This window comes from Crinia signifera, chromosome 3, assembly GCF_055691185.1.
Source record: "Crinia signifera chromosome 3, ASM5569118v1, whole genome shotgun sequence".
Lineage (NCBI taxonomy): Eukaryota > Metazoa > Chordata > Amphibia > Anura > Myobatrachidae > Crinia > Crinia signifera.
The window spans coordinates 341160086-341179706 of NC_139219.1; the positions used below are offsets into that span (position 1 = coordinate 341160086).

The following is a 19621-nucleotide window of genomic DNA, read 5'->3' on the forward strand; positions in this document are numbered from 1 at the left end:
TAGGAGAGGGATGTGGGGTATAACGAGGGGTAGGAGAGGGATGAGGGGTATAATGAGGAACAGGAGGGGGATGTGCGGAATAATGAGGGGTAGGAGAGGAATGTGAGGTACAATGAGGGGTAGGAGAGGGATGTGCGGTATAATGAGGAACAGGAGGGGGATGTGCGGTATAATGAGGGGTAGGAGAGGGATGTGGGGTATAACGAGGGGTAGGAGAGGGATGTGGGGTATAATGAGGAACAGGAGGGGGATGTGCAGTATAATGAGGGGTAGGAGAGAGATGTGGGGTATAATGAGCGGCAAGAAGGGGATGTGGGGTATAACGAGGGGTAAGAGAGGGATGTGGGGTATAATGAGGGGTAGGAGAGGGATGTGCGGTATAATGAGGAACAGGAGGGGGATGTGCGGTATAATGAGGGACAGGAGGGGGATGTGGGGTATAATGAGGGGCAGGAGGGGGATGTGGGGTATAATGAGGGGCAGGAGAGGGTTATATAGTACTGTGACTACAAAGAGCGGTATAATGAGGTGCAGGAGGGGGATGTGGGGTATAATGAGGAACAGGAGGGGGATGTGCAGTATAATGAGGGGTAGGAGAGGGATGTGGGGTATAATGAGGGGTAGGAGAGGGATGTGCGGTATAATGAGGAACAGGAGGGGGATGTGCGGTATAATGAGGGACAGGAGGGGGATGTGGGGTATAATGAGGGGCAGGAGGGGGATGTGGGGTATAATGAGGGGCAGGAGAGGGATGTGGGGTATAACGAGGGGTAGGAGAGGGATGTGGGTTATAATGAGGAACAGGAGGGGGATGTGCGGTATAATGAGGGGTAGGAGAGGGATGTGGGGTATAATGAGCGGCAAGAAGGGGATGTGGGGTATAACGAGGGGTAGGAGAGGGATGTGCGGTATAATGAGGAACAGGAGGGGGATGTGCGGTATAATGAGGGACAGGAGGGGGATGTGGGGTATAATGAGGGACAGGAGGGGGATGTGGGGTATAATGAGGGGTAGGAGAGGGATGTGGGGTATAATGAGGGGCAGGAGGGGGATGTGGGGTATAATGAGGGGCAGGAGAGGGTTATATAGTACTGTGACTACAAAGAGCGGTATAATGAGGTAATGATTCCCGGGTTCCCACGCTGCTCTGTCACTATGGCCGCCGTTGCTAGGGTCGTGACGTAGCCGGAAGTGTATACGCTGTGGTTGTACCGCGCGTCCATGATGGGTCCGGGTGTGAGGTGCAGGTCACTCTCCGGGTGAGGACACAGCTCCCACTATAGAGTAATGATACACCCGGAGTAGCCGCTGGGATAAGAAGCCAGAACAGGAGTTCCCGCTTCCCCATGCCCGGCCCTCTGCCCACATGTAAGATGGCGGCAGATGACTCCGCCCTTTCCGGCACCGGCTGCCCCAGTGACTCCGGTCGCAGCCATTTCCGTTTCCGGAACCGTCCGATTCTGCCGGGAGCCGCTGTGATACCGCACGTGTCCGGAGATGGGGGCCTACCTGTCCCAGCCCAGCACCAGCAAGAGCTCCAGTGACGGCGGCAACCTGAGTCTGAGCTATGGCTACTCCGCCATGCAGGGCTGGAGGGTGTCCATGGAGGTGCGCGTCCTCCCTCTCCTCCCCACGGGTCCTGCCGGCATCTACCTCCCCTGTCCTGCTGTGCCCTGCCGGCATCTACCTCCCCTGTCCTGCTGTGCCCTGCCGGCATCTACCTCCCCTGTCCTGCTGTGCCCTGCCGGCATCTACCTCCCCTAGTCCTGCTGTGCCCTGCCGGCATCTAACCCCCTAGTCCTGCTGTGCCCTGCCGGCATCGAACCCCCTAGTCCTGCTGTGCCCTGCCGGCATCTAACCCCCTAGTCCTGCTGTGCCCTGCCGGCATCTAACCCCCTAGTCCTGCTGTGCCCTGCCGGCATCTAACCCCCTAGTCCTGCTGTGCCCTGCCGGCATCTAACCCCCTAGTCCTGCTGTGCCCTGCCGGCATCTAACCCCCTAGTCCTGCTGTGCCCTGCCGGCATCTAACCCCCTAGTCCTGCTGTGCCCTGCCGGCATCTAACCCCCTAGTCCTGCTGTGCATTGCCGGCATCGAACCCCCTAGTCCTGCTGTGCCCTGCCGGCATCGAACCCCCTAGTCCTGCTGTGCCCTGCCGGCATCGAACCCCCTAGTCCCGCTGGCTGTGCCCTGCCGGCTTCGAACCCCCTAGTCCTGCTGTGCCCTGCCGGCATCTAACCCCCTAGTCCTGCTGTGCCTTTCCGGAATGTACCTGCCCTGCTTGGCGTCTCTATGCGCCTTTCCTCCCCCTCTCTTTCCCCCTTACCGGCATCTGCCACCTGAACTACCCAGATTCCCTCGCCCTGCCCATATCTCTCTCCTACTCCTGCCAATGTGACTGTACCCTGTGCTGCTTTTGTCATCCCCCCACCCTGTCTGTGGACAGGGTAGGGTGGGGGGTGGCTCTGTGTACGGGATCTGTATAGGGTATGTGGCCTATTGTCTGTGGGATGAATGCCTCTATCTCCTCCATTAATGAGAGCTTTCTTTTTCTAGGACGCCCATAACTGTATTCCCGAACTGGACGGCGACACAGCCATGTTCTCAGTGTACGATGGGCACGGAGGTCAGTCTGCAGGCTTACCCAGGATTCACCATAACTATGTGCCATAATGGGGCTGTTTTCTCGGAGACACCCACTCATCTGCCCAGCAAGTTCTTACCCCGAAGGCTACCCCCCTGTGGTGCTCTTTGTCATTAGGTTGCCCCCCTCCCCTGGTGCTCACATTGTCCTGAGGCGACCCCTTTTTCACTCCACCACTGGCTCTCGCTTTTTCCTTGGGCTGCCCACTTTCCCCTCCTTCACTGGCGCTCGCTTTGACCTTGGGTCGCTCTGCCACTGGCGCTTGCTTTGTTCGGTGATCACCCCCTTTCCCTGTCTGTGCCTGTGTATAATGCTGGGGCCGTGCATGTATATGACCGTAACTGTCTTTCAGGTGAGGAGGTGGCTTTGTACTGTGCCAAATATCTGCCTGGCATTATCAAGGAACAGAAGGGCTACAAAGAGGGCAAGCTCCAGAAGGTGAGTCTTTCTCCTATGGGGGGAGGAGGGGGGGTTTGTTACCATTGTTTGACGGGGGGGTTTCGGAATTGTGGTATAACAGTTGTTTGTCAGGCACTGGAGGATGCCTTCCTTGCTATTGATGAGAAGCTGACCCAGGAGGGGGTGATTAAGGAACTGTCCCAGATGGCCGGGCGTCCAATTAATGATCAGGGCGAGAAGAATAAAGTTGCTGATGAGGACGATGGTAAGTGGCACGTGGTTGGCGTGATTTGTCCGCTCCATGCTTCTCCTGTAGTCCCCCGCTCTGCCCTACAGACAGTGATGTGACCTCTCTGCCATCTTCCTTCTTAGTGGATAACGAAGAAGCGGTCTTATTGCATGAAGAAGCCACCATGACTATTGAGGAACTTCTCACCCGTTATGGCCAGAACTGTGGTAAAGGCTCACGGAACAAGAGTTGTCTACAGAACGCCAAATCTGACTCTGGGGAGAAACCTAAGGACGGGGCTATTAATGGAGACCTGGAGTTGGATAGTCCGTGTAAGAATGGAGAACCGAAAAAGACTGGTTCCTCCTCGGCGGATGATGGGGGTGGCAGTAGTTCCTCAGTCACAAAGGCGGGTGAGGAGGCGGTCTCGTCTTCCACAGGGGATGCCGGCCCTTCGTGCTCCTCCTGCCCAGTGCAGCTGCCGAACACAGACAAGTCCAAGTTCTTTGAGGATAGTGAGGAGTCTGAGGCTGAAGAGGATGAAGAGGACAGTGAGGTGAGTAAATGTTATATACAGTACTGTCCGCTATCACATAATACCATGTCTGCGCCACTGCTGGGGGCGAGTTGGCTGTTATATTTGGGTCAGAATAATGGCGCAGTGGTTAGTATTGTCAGCGCATCCGTGTGGTGTTTGTATGTACTTTCTGTGTTTGCTTCCACAATTATTTATTTATTAGCAGTTTCTTATATAGCGCATACATATTCCACAGCGCTTTACAGAGAATATCTGAACATTCACATCAGTCCCTGCCCCAGTGGAGCTTACAATCTATATTCCCTACCACATGCACACACAGACAGTCTAGGGTTAATTTTTGTTGGGATCCAATTGACCTACCAGTATATTTTGGATTGTGGGAGGAAACCGGAGTAAACCCACGCAAGTACGGGGAGAATATACAAACTCCGCACAGTTAGGGCCATGGTGGGAATTGAACCCATGACCTCAGTGCTGTGGGGCAGTAATGTAACCATTACACCGTCCGTACTGCCCCGAATATATAACACATGCTGGGAATAGAACCCATGACCTCAGTGCTGTGAGGAAGTAATGCTATAACCATTACACCGTCCGTACTGCCCCGAATATATAACACATGGTGGGGATAGAACACATGACCTCAGCGCTGTGAGGCAGTAATGTAACCATTACACCATCCGTACTGCCCCGTATATATAACACATGGTGGGGATAGAACCCATGACCTCAGTGCTGTGAAGCAGTAATGCTAACCATTACACCATCCGTACTGCCCTGTATATATAACACATGGTGGGGATAGAACCCAAGACCTCAGTGCTGTGAGGCAGTAATTCTAACCATTACACTGTCCGTACTGCCCTGTATATATAACAGATGGTGGTAATAGAACCAATGACCTCAGTGCTGTGGGGCAGTAATGTAACCATTACACCATCCATACTGCCCCGTGTATATATATAACACATGGTGGGGATAGAACCCATGACCTCAGTGCTGTGAGGCAGTAATGTAACCATTACACCATCCGTACTGCCCCGTATATAGAACACATGGTGGGAATAGAACCCATGACCTCAGTGCTGTGAGGCAGTAATGTAACCATTACACCATCCGTACTGCCCCGTATATAGAACACATGGTGGGAATAGAACCCATGACCTCAGTACTGTGAGACAGTAATGCTAACCATTACACCATCCGTACTGCCCCATATATATAACACATGGTGGGGATAGAACCCATGACCTCAGTGCTGTGAGGCAGTAATGCTAACCATTACACCATCCGTACTGTCCCGTATATATAACACATGGTGGGGATAGAACCCATGACCTCAGTGCTGTGAGGCAGTAATGCTAACCATTACACCGGCCGTACTGCCCCGTATATATAACACATGGCGGGGATAGAACCCATGACCTCAGCGCTGTGAGGCAGTAATGTAACCATTACACCGTCCGTACTGCCCCGTATATATAACACATGGTGGGGATAGAACCCATGACCTCAGTGCTGTGAGGCAGTAATACTAACCATTACACCATCCGTACTGCCCCACAATTGAATCTATAGAAGACTGAGCTACTGTGAGTCTCTGTACATTCGCTCTTATACCCCTTTCAGATCGCACTTAATTACTGGGTTCATAGCGCTTTGTTGCTGTTTCCACCAGGTAATGGATGCAATCTGAAAGGGTATACTGGGTCCAGCAACTCAGCATTACGAATCGGTAAAAAAAGCAGTGTTCTTACCAGTTCATTGCCGGGTTGCAGTGCAGTGTGAACGGGTTAACCTGCTCGAGCGACCCGGTACCCGTTCACACTGATGGAGGAAGCAGTGCTTGGAGCAACGCCCGCTGCAATCGCTGCCCTCTCCACGCCTGATGACACTATGCCGGTTACGTTATTACAGGAGTCACCGCTACAGACCTGCAGGATGTATTACTAGATGTAGCTACGTGGTCGGCCGTGGAACGTTGTCGGGTCACGTGGTGATTGTGGAACCGGTTACGTTATTACAGGAGTCACCGTTACAGACCTGCAGGATGTATTACTAAAACATAGAAACATAGAATTTGACGGCAGATAAGAACCACTTGGCCCATCTAGTCTGCCCCTTTTTTTAAACATGTTACCTCAAACCATATTTGATCCTTTTTTTTTTGTAAGGATATCAATATGCTTATCCCAAGCATGTTTAAATTGTACTACTGTATTTGCGTCTACCACCTCTGTTGGGAGGCTATTCCACTTATCTACTACTCTTTCTGTGAAAAAATTCTTCCTCACATTTCCCCTGAATCTTCCTCCCTCTAGTTTCAGTGCATGTCCTCGTGTTCTGTTGCTCCTCTTCCTGTGAAGAATGTCTCCCACCTGTACCTTCCTCCCCCCAGTGTCAGTGCATGTCCTCGTGTTCTGTTGCTCCTCTTCCTGTGAAGAATGTCTCCCACCTGTACCTTGTTAAAGCCCTTGATATATTTGAAAGTTTCTATCATGTCCCCCCTTTCCCTTCTCTGCTCTAAAGTATACATATTAAGATCTTTTAGTCTTTCCTGGTACGTTTTGTGATGTAGGCCATGCACCATTTTAGTTGCTCTTCTTTGTACAGTCTCTAATGTATTTATATCCTTCTGGAGATATGGCCTCCAGAACTGAACACAATACTCTAGGTGAGGTCGTACCAATGACCTATACAGTGGCATTATTACTTCTTTCTTTCTACTGCTGATACCTCTCCCTATGCAACCAAGCATCTGACTTGCCTTCTTCATTGCTTTGTTACATTGCCTACCTGCTTTTAAGTCCCCTGAAATAGTGACACCTAGATCCCTCTCTTCCTCAGTAGTTTCCATTATAGTGCCATTTATACTATATTGAGTCTTTGGATTTCTGAGACCCAAGTGCATGATTTTGCATTTTTTGGCATTAAACTGTAGTTGCCATTCTCTTGACCATTTCTCTAATCTGCCTAGATCCTCGATCATTTGTTTTACCCCTCCTGGTGTGTCTACCCTGTTGCATACCTTTGTGTCATCTGCAAAAAGGCACATTTTACCCTCAATTCCATTTGCAATATCACCAATAAAGATATTAAAAAGCACCGGTCCAAGTACAGATCCCTGGGGTACTCCACTTGTAACCTTTCCCTCCTTTGACTGTACTCCGTTTACTACAACTCTCTGTTTTCTGTCCTGCAACCACGCTCTTATCCATTCAACTATCTTAGAATCCAATCCCAAGCTTTCAAGTTTATTTAACAGTCTGCGTTGTGGGACAGTGTCAAAAGCTTTACTAAAGTCTAGATAAGCTACATCTACAGCCCCACCTTGATCTATTACTTTAGTCACCCAGTCAAAAAAGTCAATAAGATTTGTTTGACATGATCTTCCCCCAGTAAACCCATGCTGTTTTGGATCCTGTAAATTGCTGGTTTTGAGATATTCTACAACTCTTTGTTTTAAGAGTGTTTCCATCAATTTCCCTACTACTGATGTAAGGCTCACTGGTCGATAGTTGCTTACCTCTTCCTTGCTTCCACTTTTGTGCAGTGGGACTACATTCGCTGTTTTCCAGTCCTCTGGGATTACTCCAGTAGCTAGTGACTGGTTGAATAATTCTGTTATTGGTTTTACCAGCTCCCCTTTAAGCTCTTTTAGTATCCTTGGATGTATCCCATCTGGCCCCATTGATTTATCCACTTTCAGTTTTGAGAGTTCTGTGAGGACTTTCTCCTCTGTAAATGTACTTGTCTCTCCCTCAGTTTTCTGACTATACTTGCAACTTAACTGTGGCCCCTTCCCCTCTCTTTCAGAAGTGAATACTGAGCAGAAATAATTATTAATATTATCTGCTATTACATTGTCCCCCTCAAGAAAACTTCCACTCTCTGTCTTCAGTCTAATTATTCCACTTTTTGTTTTTCTCCTTTCACTTATATACCTAAAAAAAAGTTTTCCCCCCTTTACCCACTGACTGGGCCATTTTCTCTTCAGCCTGTGCTTTTGCACATCTGATTACCTTCTTAGCCTCCTTCTGTCTAACAAGATACACCTCTTTGTCCTCATTCTTCTGCGTCTGCTTAAATTTCTTAAAGGCCAACTTTTTTGCTTTCACAATACTTGCTACTTCTTTTGCAAACCACAATGGCTTTCTTTCTCTTTCAATGGTCCTGGTGACACAGCTCAACACTGGGATGTAGGAGGGTCCGAAGGAGCCAGGCACCTATCCTAAAGCTTTAGAGGGTAGGCTCCTCCCCTACTGCATCCCTGGACTCTTCAGTTCGTGTTAGGTGCCCACTGGAGTGGGTGCTATTCTAAAGGGCTGCAGGAGCAGCCGAAGAATTAGAGTAGTTAGGGTTTTTTTATTATTTTATTAACTATTACCCTAGCTAGGTAGGCACAGTGTGAGGATTTTCATAGTGAATCCTCACACTGCTAGCGCAGCAGGAGCTGACAGAAGCGCGTCCTGTCAGCTCTCTGTGCACAGGGTAGACTCTGTCTGGTCTCCCTGTGCTGCGCTTACAGCCTCTATTAAGAGGCTGCCTGGGCTCCGGAGTAGCCTGAAACCGGCTCCACATTTAGGTGGGGATCATGGGGGACAGGCGCTCCGTGATGGCGGCGGCCATTTTATGCGGAGCTTACACGCTGAGCTCCTGACTGAGAGGACAGCAGCGCTGTGACAGGCATGTTCCAAGTGGTCCCCATTTGAGGGGGAGATACTGGAACAAGGAAATCCTACCTAAGGAGCGGCTAGCTGGGGGTGGTTGGCGCCAAAAGGTCACGGACCCCGCAGCAGCAGGGACTTTGGTCTCTTCCTTCACTCTGACTTTGGCGCCTTTCAGAACGCTTGCAGCGGAGCTGAGCTGGCTTATTGATCCTGGCAGAGTGACTTGGATTTCCTGGGCATCGCTTCCCCGCAGTTGAAACCTACAGACAGCTAAGTGATTGGGTGCATTGACTTTGTATAAACGCTTGTACAATTGTTTGCACTGTGTATATTGAGATATATATATATACGCTTCACTTGCATCATGTCTGAGCATCAGGCTGTGGTTTTGGGGGAGGGAGTCCTTAGTGCACTGAGCGCGTGCAATGTTTGCACACAAAAGTTTGTCCCTGAGCAGATGGCCAAGGGGGGCTTATGTATTACTTGCGCTGATGTGAGACCCATGGGCAGTGAACACCATAGGGGAGAGCAGAGTGAACCTGCGTGGGCCAGTGCCCTAGGCAGGTCGGTAAACGCTTTGGTGCAGCTTCTGGACAGGCAGAGTGATGTGCTGGTAGAATCACAGAGACCTATGCCATCATCTCAGCAGTCGTCTGGCTCCTTACCTCTTACCCAGGCAGATCCTGCACTTATTCAGGTGATGCAGGATACTGCTAAGGGGATCAACAGATTCAGTGAAATACTGGACAAAATGGATGAGGTTACAGGGACCCCTAAAAGGTCTTATGCTATGCCTAATGTGTTAGAGGAAGAGGAAGGAGAGTATACTGACACACCCTGGGACCAGGGTGATGATTTTGAAGAGACCTCTGCTGCTGGTATAGAGGATCTTATTGTGGCTGTAAAACAGGCGTTAAAACTGTCTGTTGAGGATAAGACCCCTGTTAAGGGTGTTTTTAAGCGACAGCGAAAGGAGGCTGTTACTTTTCCCTCAGATGAGGGGTTACAGGAACTATTGGAAGGGGCTTGGAAAACCCCAGATAAGAGGCTACAGATGCCTAAAAGATTCCTTAGTCTGTACCCCATGCCGGAGTCTCATTCTGAACTCTGGGAAAAGGTGCCTGTTGTGGATGCTTCTGTGGCACGCTTATCAAAAGCTACGGTATTACCTGTACAGGGTGGTGCAGCTTTTAAAGATGCTGTGGATAAAAAGCTAGAGGGAAACCTCAAGGCTATTTTTGAAGGGGTGGGGTTTACCCTGCGTCCCCTTATTGCTTCAGCCTGGGTCTCTAAGGCCATTATAGAGTGGGCTGGTGAGCTATGCACCATGCTGCAGGCTGACCACGGTGCTTTGCTGGTAGCAGAAAAGATTAAGGCCGCTGCAGAATATGCGGTGGAAGCAGAGGAGGAAGCTCTTAAAATGGCTACCAGAGTATCCACAGTCTCCATAAATGCCAGGAGGGTACTCTGGCTTAAGGCCTGGGAAGCGGACAATGAGTCCAAAAAGGCCTTAGAAATGTTAGCTTTCAAGGGAAAGTTACTTTTTGGTTCTGAGCTTGAGGAGATTATAAAACAAGCCACAGGCGGCAAGAGTACGTTTCTGCCGGCCTCCTCAACAAAGCAGTCATCCAGATTTGCTGCTTTTAGGCCGTCCTTTCGGCCCTCCCCTAGAGGTGGTGCGTCCTTTCGGGGACAATCGTTCAGGGGAAAGTTCCAGAACTCCAGGGGCAAATCCCAAAGGTCCAAGTTTGGCTCTTTCAATAAGAAGCCTGCCTCTAAAGGAGAGGAAAAACCCTCCGCATGACTGCCAGGGGATCAGCCCGGCAGGGATAAAGGTGGGGGGGCGTCTTACACACTTCAGAGACGCTTGGGCTTCTCTAGACCAGGATACCTGGGTCTTAGAGATTATTACCCAGGGTTACAAAATCCCTTTCAGAGGGCGGACTCCAAAGAGGTTCATCCCCACACCCATACCAAAGCAGGCGCTCCTGCGCACAGCTCTTATGAGAGCGGCTCATTCCCTTTTGGAAAAAGGGGTGGTAGTCCCGGTTCCCAGGGCAGAGTGGAAGAAAGGATTTTACTCCACGCTGTTCCTGGTGCCCAAACCAGACGGGTCTTTCAGACCAATACTAAATTTGAAGTCCTTAAATGTTCACCTTTGGGTAGACCATTTCAAAATGGAGTCTTTGAGAACTGTACTCCTGAGTCTGGACCAGGGAGAATTTCTGGCGTCCATGGATGTCCAGGACGCATATCTGCACGTTCCCATTCACCCGGAACATCAGATGCTGTTGAGATTTGCCATAGGAGACCTGCATTTACAGTTCCGGGCGTTACCCTTTGGCCTAGCAACCGCGCCAAGGGTATTTACAAAAATAATGTCTGTGATGGCGGCAGTGCTAAGGCTCAGGGGAATCACAGTAATACCCTATTTGGACGATCTCCTGTTCAAAGCAGAATCAGCAACACTGCTTCAAAGTCATTTAAAAGAGGCCATCAGTTTTTTGCAGGCTCACGGCTGGATTTTAAACTTACAAAAATCTCAGTTGGTACCATCACAGAGGATCCAGTTCTTGGGAGTCATACTGGATACCCATCTCCATCGGGTATTCCTCCCGGAGATAAAGGCCAGGGACCTGGTCAATCTAGTTCAGGAGATCCTCAGTGCTCCGAGCTTGTCAGTATGGAGGTGCCTCAAACTCCTGGGGAAAATGGTGGCGTCATTCGAAACGCTTCAATTTGCCAGGTTCCACTCTCGAGTATTCCAATGGAACATTTTGTCAGCCTGGTCAGGAAACACTTTGACCATGAAGACGGAGTTGATAGTGCTGTCCGCAGACACTCGGGACTCCTTGAAATGGTGGACAGAGGTAGATTCCCTTCAGTGGGGTCGGTCATTACAGACCTGGGACTGGTTGATAGTAACTACCGATGCCAGTCTCAGGGGCTGGGGGGCAGTAGCCCTGGATCTCAGGCTGCAGGGCCTGTGGACGGCAGAGGAATCAGCGTTGCCAATCAACATCTTGGAGCTGAGAGCTGTCTGGAAAGTGATTTCCTTGGCGGGAGACAGGTTAAGGAACTCCCCCTTGAGGATTCAGACCGACAATGCCACAGCTGTGGCGTATCTGAATCACCAGGGAGGTACACGCAGCAGATTGGCCATGTGGGAGGTGTCCAGAATCTTTCTATGGGCGGAACAGAATGTTCCTGCAGTATCGGCTATATTCATTCCAGGAGTGGAGAATATAGAAGCAGACTTCCTGAGCAGGGAGGAGCTCAAGGAAGGAGAATGGAGCCTACACCCTCAGGTGTTTCACCAGATCACTGCAATGTGGGGAACTCCGGATTTGGACCTAATGGCATCCAGGTTCAACCATCAGGTGCCCAGGTTCTATGCCAGAACGAGAGATCCGCTAGCAGAGGCAGTGGATGCCATGACTACCCATTGGCAGGGAGATCTTCTTTATGCATTCCCTCCTATTCCGATGTTAGCAAGACTGTTAAAGAGGGTACAGGACCAGAAGGTCCCGGTGATCCTTGTGGCCCCAGATTGGCCAAGGAGGTCTTGGTATTCGAGGCTTCAGAGGTTATCAGTGGATTCATGGCGTCTACCTCTGAGACCAGACCTGTTAAGACAAGGCCCATTCAATCATCTGGATTCCGATCGATTGATTTTGACGGCTTGGTTATTGAAACCGCCATTTTGAAAAAGAAAGGATTTTCTGACGCAGTAGTGCAGACTATGATAAAAGCCAGAAAGGCTGTTTCTTCTGCAAATTATTATAGAGTCTGGAAGACTTATATTAGATGGTGTGAGAGGCAAAAAGCTCACACATCTCACTTCAAATTATCAAAAATGTTGGATTTTTTACAAGATGGATTTTCTTCGGGCCTAAGCCTTCAGTCGTTGAAGGTGCAGATTTCGGCCTTGTCCATCTATTTTCAAAAAAGAATTGCCTTTTTACCGGAGATTCAAACTTTTTTACAAGGGGTATCCAAACTGAAACCCCCTTACAAGCAACCAGTAGCACCTTGGGACCTGTCACTGGTTTTGGATTGCCTTCAGAAGGCACCTTTTGAGCCTTTGAGGTCGGCTGACTTTAAGTTTCTCACGTGGAAGTTAGTGTTTTTGTTAGCAGTAGCATCTGCTAAGAGGGTGTCTGAGTTGGGAGCCTTGTCATGCAAATCTCCCTTCTTAATCTTTCACGATGTCAGGGCTGTTCTGAGAACAGTGCCGCAATTTTTACCGAAGGTAGTCTCTGCCTTCCATTTAAATCAGGAGATAGTTCTACCTGTGTTTCAACCCCCAGAGGGTTCCAAGAAAAGGGACAAGTTGAAGACTTTGGATGTTGTGCGTGCCTTACGCATATATGTGGACAGAGTGAAGAGTGTTAGAAAGACTGACACTTTATTGGTATTGTATGACGTACATAAAATTGGTTGGCCTGCATCTAAGCAGACCATTGCTAGGTGGTTGCGATCTGTGATAGCTTTTGCATACACCAAAGTGGGTAGGCCTGTACCGGCCAGAATTAATGCGCATACCACCAGGTCAGTTGCTACCTCTTGGGCGGTCCGACATGGGGCCACAGCGGAGCAGGTTTGCAGAGCTGCCACTTGGTCATCTGTTCACACATTTGCCAAATTCTATAGGTTCCATGAGTTCGCGTCGGAGGACGCATCATTCGGGCGAGCAGTGCTGAGAGCTGCAGACCTGAGCGTACCCTCCCAAAGGACCGGCTCTGGAACGTCCCAGTGTTGAGCTGTGTCACCAGGACCATTGAAAGAGAAAAAGGGATTTTTGTAAGAACTTACCGTTCGAATCCCTTTCTCTGATATGGTCCTGGTGACACAGCGATCCCTCCCTTACGCTCAGTAAGTATGCCAGAATTTCATGATGTTCATGTTAAAATGGTTAAAAGTTAACAGTTTCTGTTATAAAATGTGCATATAATATGTGCAGGCGTTTGTACTGAGTTAATGTATTCCAGTGGCTTTGAAAGTTGAACTGAAGAGTCCAGGGATGCAGTAGGGGAGGAGCCTACCCTCTAAAGCTTTAGGATAGGTGCCTGGCTCCTTCGGACCCTCCTACATCCCAGTGTTGAGCTGTGTCACCAGGACCATATCAGAGAAAGGGATTCGAACGGTAAGTTCTTACAAAAATCCCTTTTTTTCTTGTGTTTTTCCTAACTCTTTTGACACAAAGTTCTGTTGCTTTTAGAATTGCACTTTTTAATTTTTCCCACTTATCCTGCACTCCTTCCAAGTTCTTCCACTCTGCCAAAGAATCCCTTACAGAGTTTCCCATCTCTACAAAATCAGCCTTCCTAAAATCTAACACCTTTGTTTTTGTGTGCGATGAGTCAGTCTCTGTCTTTATTTTGAACCATACTGCTTGATGGTCACTGGATCCCAGATTTTCACCCACATTTATGTCAGATATTCTGTCACCATTTGTAAGTATTATATTGCGTCCTTACGAGTGGGCTCCCTCACCAATTGCTGGAGGGATGCTCCTTGCAAGGAATTCAGCATGTCCCTACTTCTGGTGGAACTTGCAACAGGCAGCTCCCAGTTTACATCAGGTAGATTAAAGTCTCCCATGATTATCACCTCTCCTTTTAATGCCATTTTATTGATGTCCTGCAATAGGCTCTTGTCTAGTTCCTCTTCCTGACCTGGTGGTCTGTAGATCACCCCTATACGAAGAATCGCCTTCTCCCCTGTTTCTATGGTCACCCAAAGGGCCTCCGTTTTTTCTTCAATACTTTGTATTAAGGTAGTCTTTATATATTTTTTCACATATATTGCAACCCCTCCTCCAATTTTTCCCATTCTGTCCTTCCTAAATAAAGTATATCCTGGTATAGCCATGTCCCAGTCATGATTTTCATTGCACTAGATGCAGCTACGTGGTCGGCCGTGGAACGTTGGTCACATGGTGATTGTGCAACCGGTTACGTTATTACAGGAGTCACCGCTACAGACCTGCAGGATGTATTACTAGATGTAGCTACGTGGTCGGCCGTGGAACGTTGTTGGGTCACATGGTGATTGTGGAACCGGTTACGTTATTACAGGAGTCACCGCTACAGACCTGCAGGATGTATTACTAGATGCGGCTACGTGGTCGGCCGTGGAACGTTGTCGGGTCACGTGGTGATTGTAGAACCGGTTACGTTATTACAGGAGTCACCATTACAGGCCTGCAGGGTGTATTACTAGATGAGGCTACGTGGTCGGCCGTGGAACGTTGGTCACGTGGTGATTGTGGAACCGGTTACGTTATTACAGGAGTCACCGCTACAGACCTGCAGGATGTATTACTAGATGCGGCTACATGGTCGGCCGTGGAACCGGTTACGTTATTACAGGAGTCACCGCTACAGACCTGCAGGGTGTATTACTAGATGAGGCTACGTGGTCGGCCGTGGAACGTTGGTCACGTGGTGATTGTGGAACCGGTTACGTTATTACAGGAGTCACCATTACAGGCCTGCAGGGTGTATTACTAGATGAGGCTACGTGGTCGGCCGTGGAACGTTGGTCACGTGGTGATTGTGGAACCGGTTACGTTATTACAGGAGTCACCGCTACAGGCCTGCAGGGTGTATTACTAGATGCAGCTACGTGGTCGGCCGTGGAACGTTGGTCACGTGGTGATTGTGGAACCGGTTACGTTATTACAGGAGTCACCGCTACAGGCCTGCAGGGTGTATTACTAGATGCAGCTAAGTGGTCGGCCGTGGAACGTTGGTCACATGGTGATTGTGGAACCGGTTACGTTATTACAGGAGTCACCGCTACAGACCTGCAGGATGTATTACTAGATGCAGCTACGTGGTCGGCCGTGGAACGTTGTTGGGTCACATGGTGATTGTAGAACCGGTTACGTTATTACAGGAGTCACCGTTACAGATCTGCAGGATGTATTACTAGATGCGGCTACGTGGTCGGCCGTGGAATGTTGTCGGGTCACGTGGTGATTGTAGAACCGGTTACGTTATTACAGGAGTCACCGCTACAGACCTGCAGGATGTATTACTAGATGCAGCTACGTGGTCGGCCGTGGAACGTTGGTCACATGGTGATTGTGGAACCGGTTACGTTATTACAGGAGTCACTGTTACAGACCTGCAGGATATATTACTAGATGCAGCTACGTGGTCGGCCGTGGAACGTTGGTCACGTGGTGATTGTAGAACCGGTTACGTTATTACAGGAGTCACCGCTACAGACCTGCAGGATGTATTACTAGATGCGGCTACGTGGTCGGCCGTGGAACGTTGGTCACATGGTGATTGTGGAACCGGTTACGTTATTACAGGAGTCGCCGCTACAGACCTGCAGGGTGTATCACTAGATGCAGCTACGTGGTCGGCCGTGGAACGTTGGTCACGTGGTGATTGTAGAACTGGTTACGTTATTACAGGAGTCACCGCTACAGACCTGCAGGATGTATTACTAGATGCAGCTACGTGGTCGGCCGTGGAACGTTGTTGGGTCACATGGTGATTGTAGAACCGGTTACGTTATTACAGGAGTCACCGTTACAGACCTGCATGGTGTATTACTAGATGCAGCTACGTGGTCGGCCGTGGAACGTTGTCGGGTCACGTGGTGATTGTAGAACCGGTTACGTTATTACAGGAGTCACCGCTACAGACCTGCAGGGTGTATTACTAGATGCAGCTACGTGGTCGGCCGTGGAACGTTGGTCACATGGTGATTGTAGAACCGGTTACGTTATTACAGGAGTCACCGCTACAGACCTGCAGGGTGTATTACTAGATGCAGCTACGTGGTCGGCCGTGGAACGTTGGTCACATGGTGATTGTAGAACCGGTTACGTTATTACAGGAGTCACCGTTACAGACCTGCAGGGTGTATTACTAGATGCGGCTACGTGGTCGGCCGTGGAACGTTGGTCACATGGTGATTGTGGAACCGGTTACGTTATTACAGGAGTCACCGCTACAGACCTGCAGGATGTATTACTAGATGCAGCTACGTGGTCGGCCGCGGAACGTTGTTGGGTCACATGGTGATTGTGAAATCGGTTACGTTATTACAGGAGTCACCGCTACAGACCTGCAGGGTGTATTACTAGATGCAGCTACGTGGTCGGCCGTGGAACGTTGTTGGGTCACATGGTGATTGTGGAATCGGTTACGTTATTACAGGAGTCACCGTTACAGACCTGCAGGATGTATTACTAGATGCGGCTACGTGGTCGGCCGTGGAACGTTGGTCACGTGGTGATTGTGGAACCGGTTACGTTATTACAGGAGTCACCGTTACAGACCTGCAGGATGTATTACTAGATGCGGCTACGTGGTCGGCCGTGGAATGTTGGTCACGTGGTGATTGTGGAACCGGTTACGTTATTACAGGAGTCACCGCTACAGGCCTGCAGGATGTATTACTAGATGCAGCTACGTGGTCTGCCGTGGAACGTTGGTCACATGGTGATTGTGGAACCGGTTACGTTATTACAGGAGTCACCGCTACAGACCTGCAGGATGTATTACTAGATGCAGCTACGTGGTCGGCCGCGGAACGTTGTTGGGTCACATGGTGATTGTGGAATGGGTTACGTTATTACAGGAGTCACCGCTACAGACCTGCAGGGTGTATTACTAGATGCAGCTACGTGGTCGGCCGTGGAACGTTGTTGGGTCACATGGTGATTGTGGAATCGGTTACGTTATTACAGGAGTCACCGTTACAGACCTGCAGGATGTATTACTAGATGCGGCTACGTGGTCGGCCGTGGAACGTTGGTCACGTGGTGATTGTGGAACCGGTTACGTTATTACAGGAGTCACCGTTACAGACCTGCAGGATGTATTACTAGATGCGGCTACGTGGTCGGCCGTGGAATGTTGGTCACGTGGTGATTGTGGAACCGGTTACGTTATTACAGGAGTCACCGCTACAGGCCTGCAGGATGTATTACTAGATGCAGCTACGTGGTCGGCCGTGGAACGTTGTTGGGTCACATGGTGATTGTCGAACCGGTTACGTTATTACAGGAGTCACCGTTACAGACCTGCAGGATGTATTACTAGATGCAGCTACGTGGTCGGCCGTGGAACGTTGTCGGGTCACGTGGTGATTGTAGAACCGGTTACGTTATTACAGGAGTCACCGCTACAGACCTGCAGGATGTATTACTAGATGCAGCTACGTGGTCGGCCGTGGAACGTTGGTCATATGGTGATTGTAGAACCGGTTACGTTATTACAGGAGTCACCGTTACAGACCTGCAGGATGTATTACTAGATGCAGCTACGTGGTCGGCCGTGGAACGTTGTTGGGTCACATGGTGATTGTAGAACCGGTTACGTTATTACAGGAGTCACCGTTACAGACCTGCAGGGTTTATTACTAGATGCGGCTACGTGGTCGGCCGTGGAATATTGCTGGTGTGAAATGTAATCGCTGCATGCACTGGCGCTTACAGCGTGCTGCAGTGGAGGACTTTGGTGGGGCACTGCACCTTTCCTGAACTTTGTTTTTCTTCACAATAGGGTGATTCTTAAGACAAAAAGGACCATCTTCCTAAAGTGTTGTCTTAAGGTGCATACACACGTAGAGATCTGTGCTAAGCAATTTTGCTAAGCAATCTGACTAGATTTTGACTGCATGCACTGACTTAGTTAGCAAGACATATTTAATCTCTGGAGCATACACACGGAGAGATCTGTGCTTACTTTCTAAGCAATCTAGTCAGATTGCTTAGAAAATAGCACAAATTTGCTCCACCGTGTATACCCCTTAAGTTTCACCTCCGTTGTGGTTCCAGCCTCTGTCATCTGTCATCTCTGCTGGGGAAGCCTCCTTAGATGTGGTATGGGCTCTTCAGATTTATGTGGTTTGCACTACGTCTATTAGACCTACAGATTCCCTGTTCGTCCTTTTTGGCTTTCACAAGCGTGGATGGCCAGCTGCAAAACAAAGACTGGCTGGATGGCTTCACATGACAATCCCCGAGGCTTATACAAGAGTGACTCTTCAATTTCCAGGTTCTGTTTCAGCCCACTCTACAGGTCCGTAGGGCCTTCATGGGCATCCCACCGCGGAGCTTCAGCAGAACAGCTCTGCAAACCTGCCACTTGGTCATTAATCAATACCTTCCTTCGGTTTAATGCCTTTCCTTCTCCGGATGCTTCCTTCGGGCGCAGAGTTCTCTCTGCTCAGGGGCGTTACTTCCTACATGCTTTGGGACATCCCAATGTAATTCCTGTGGACCCAGCTCCGGAAATATGGAGTTATGGTAGACCTACCATGTTACCTCCTTTTCCTCAATGTCCACAGGACGCCCACCTGGCCTTTCGCTTCACTTATTCTCAGTTGTATATTTCCTGTATGTGTGTGAGAATGTGTTCTTGGGTAATTTGGTATTTTCCACTTGCAGCTCCTAAAGGTCACAGTACAGAGTGTGCAGGTGGACCAGGGCGTCCTGGGACTAAAGTTAAACTGTTGTATAACCTGAACCACACACCCCAATGTGGACACTGTCGTCCTCGTGGGAAAAGGAGCAACACGGCCTATGCTTTTTTTTTTATTCCATTCTTTTTGTGGTAACAAAGCCAGATGGCTCGTTGCGGCCTACTTTAATTCTCAAGACTATGAACCCATACCTTGCTTACCACAAATGCGGTCGTTGCTGGACTGGAACAGCGCAATTTTTTTTTTTAATCTTTCTTTATATGAAAAATGCTCCACATGTGGAAACCGCATCTCAGGTTCGTAGTCCAGGATCTTCAGTATCCGTTTCCAGTCCTCCCCTTTGGCCTGTCATTGACCCCGTGGGTTTTCACTAAAGTAATGGCCTGCAAACTATCGGAGCTATGTCTAAAAGGGTCTAATATAATCTCCTACCTAGGTGATCTCACGGCATTTTCACACGATGCCTTTTTTAAGCATATCATTTTCAGCATAACTATATATATATGTGTGTGTGTGTGTGTGTGTGTGTGTGTGTGTGTGTATATGTATGTATATATATATGTGTATATATGTGTATATATATATATATATATATATATATATATATATATATATATATATATATATATATATATATATATATATATATATATATATATATATATATATATATATATATATATAT

At 49.0% G+C, this 19621-nt stretch overlaps 1 protein-coding gene across 1 annotated transcript in view; it reads left to right on the plus strand.

The window, feature by feature from the left end:
* The first annotated feature begins 1394 nt into the window (after positions 1-1394).
* The window catches only part of PPM1G (protein phosphatase, Mg2+/Mn2+ dependent 1G), a 50801-nt gene continuing 32574 nt past the window's right edge, over positions 1395-19621 (plus strand). The window contains exons 1-5 of the mRNA XM_083178987.1: positions 1395-1608; positions 2555-2624; positions 2995-3080; positions 3174-3306; positions 3414-3826. Coding sequence (XP_083035113.1) covers positions 1498-1608; positions 2555-2624; positions 2995-3080; positions 3174-3306; positions 3414-3826 — 813 coding nt within the window. The 5' untranslated portion in view covers positions 1395-1497. The remainder of the gene's footprint in view (positions 1609-2554; positions 2625-2994; positions 3081-3173; positions 3307-3413; positions 3827-19621) is intronic.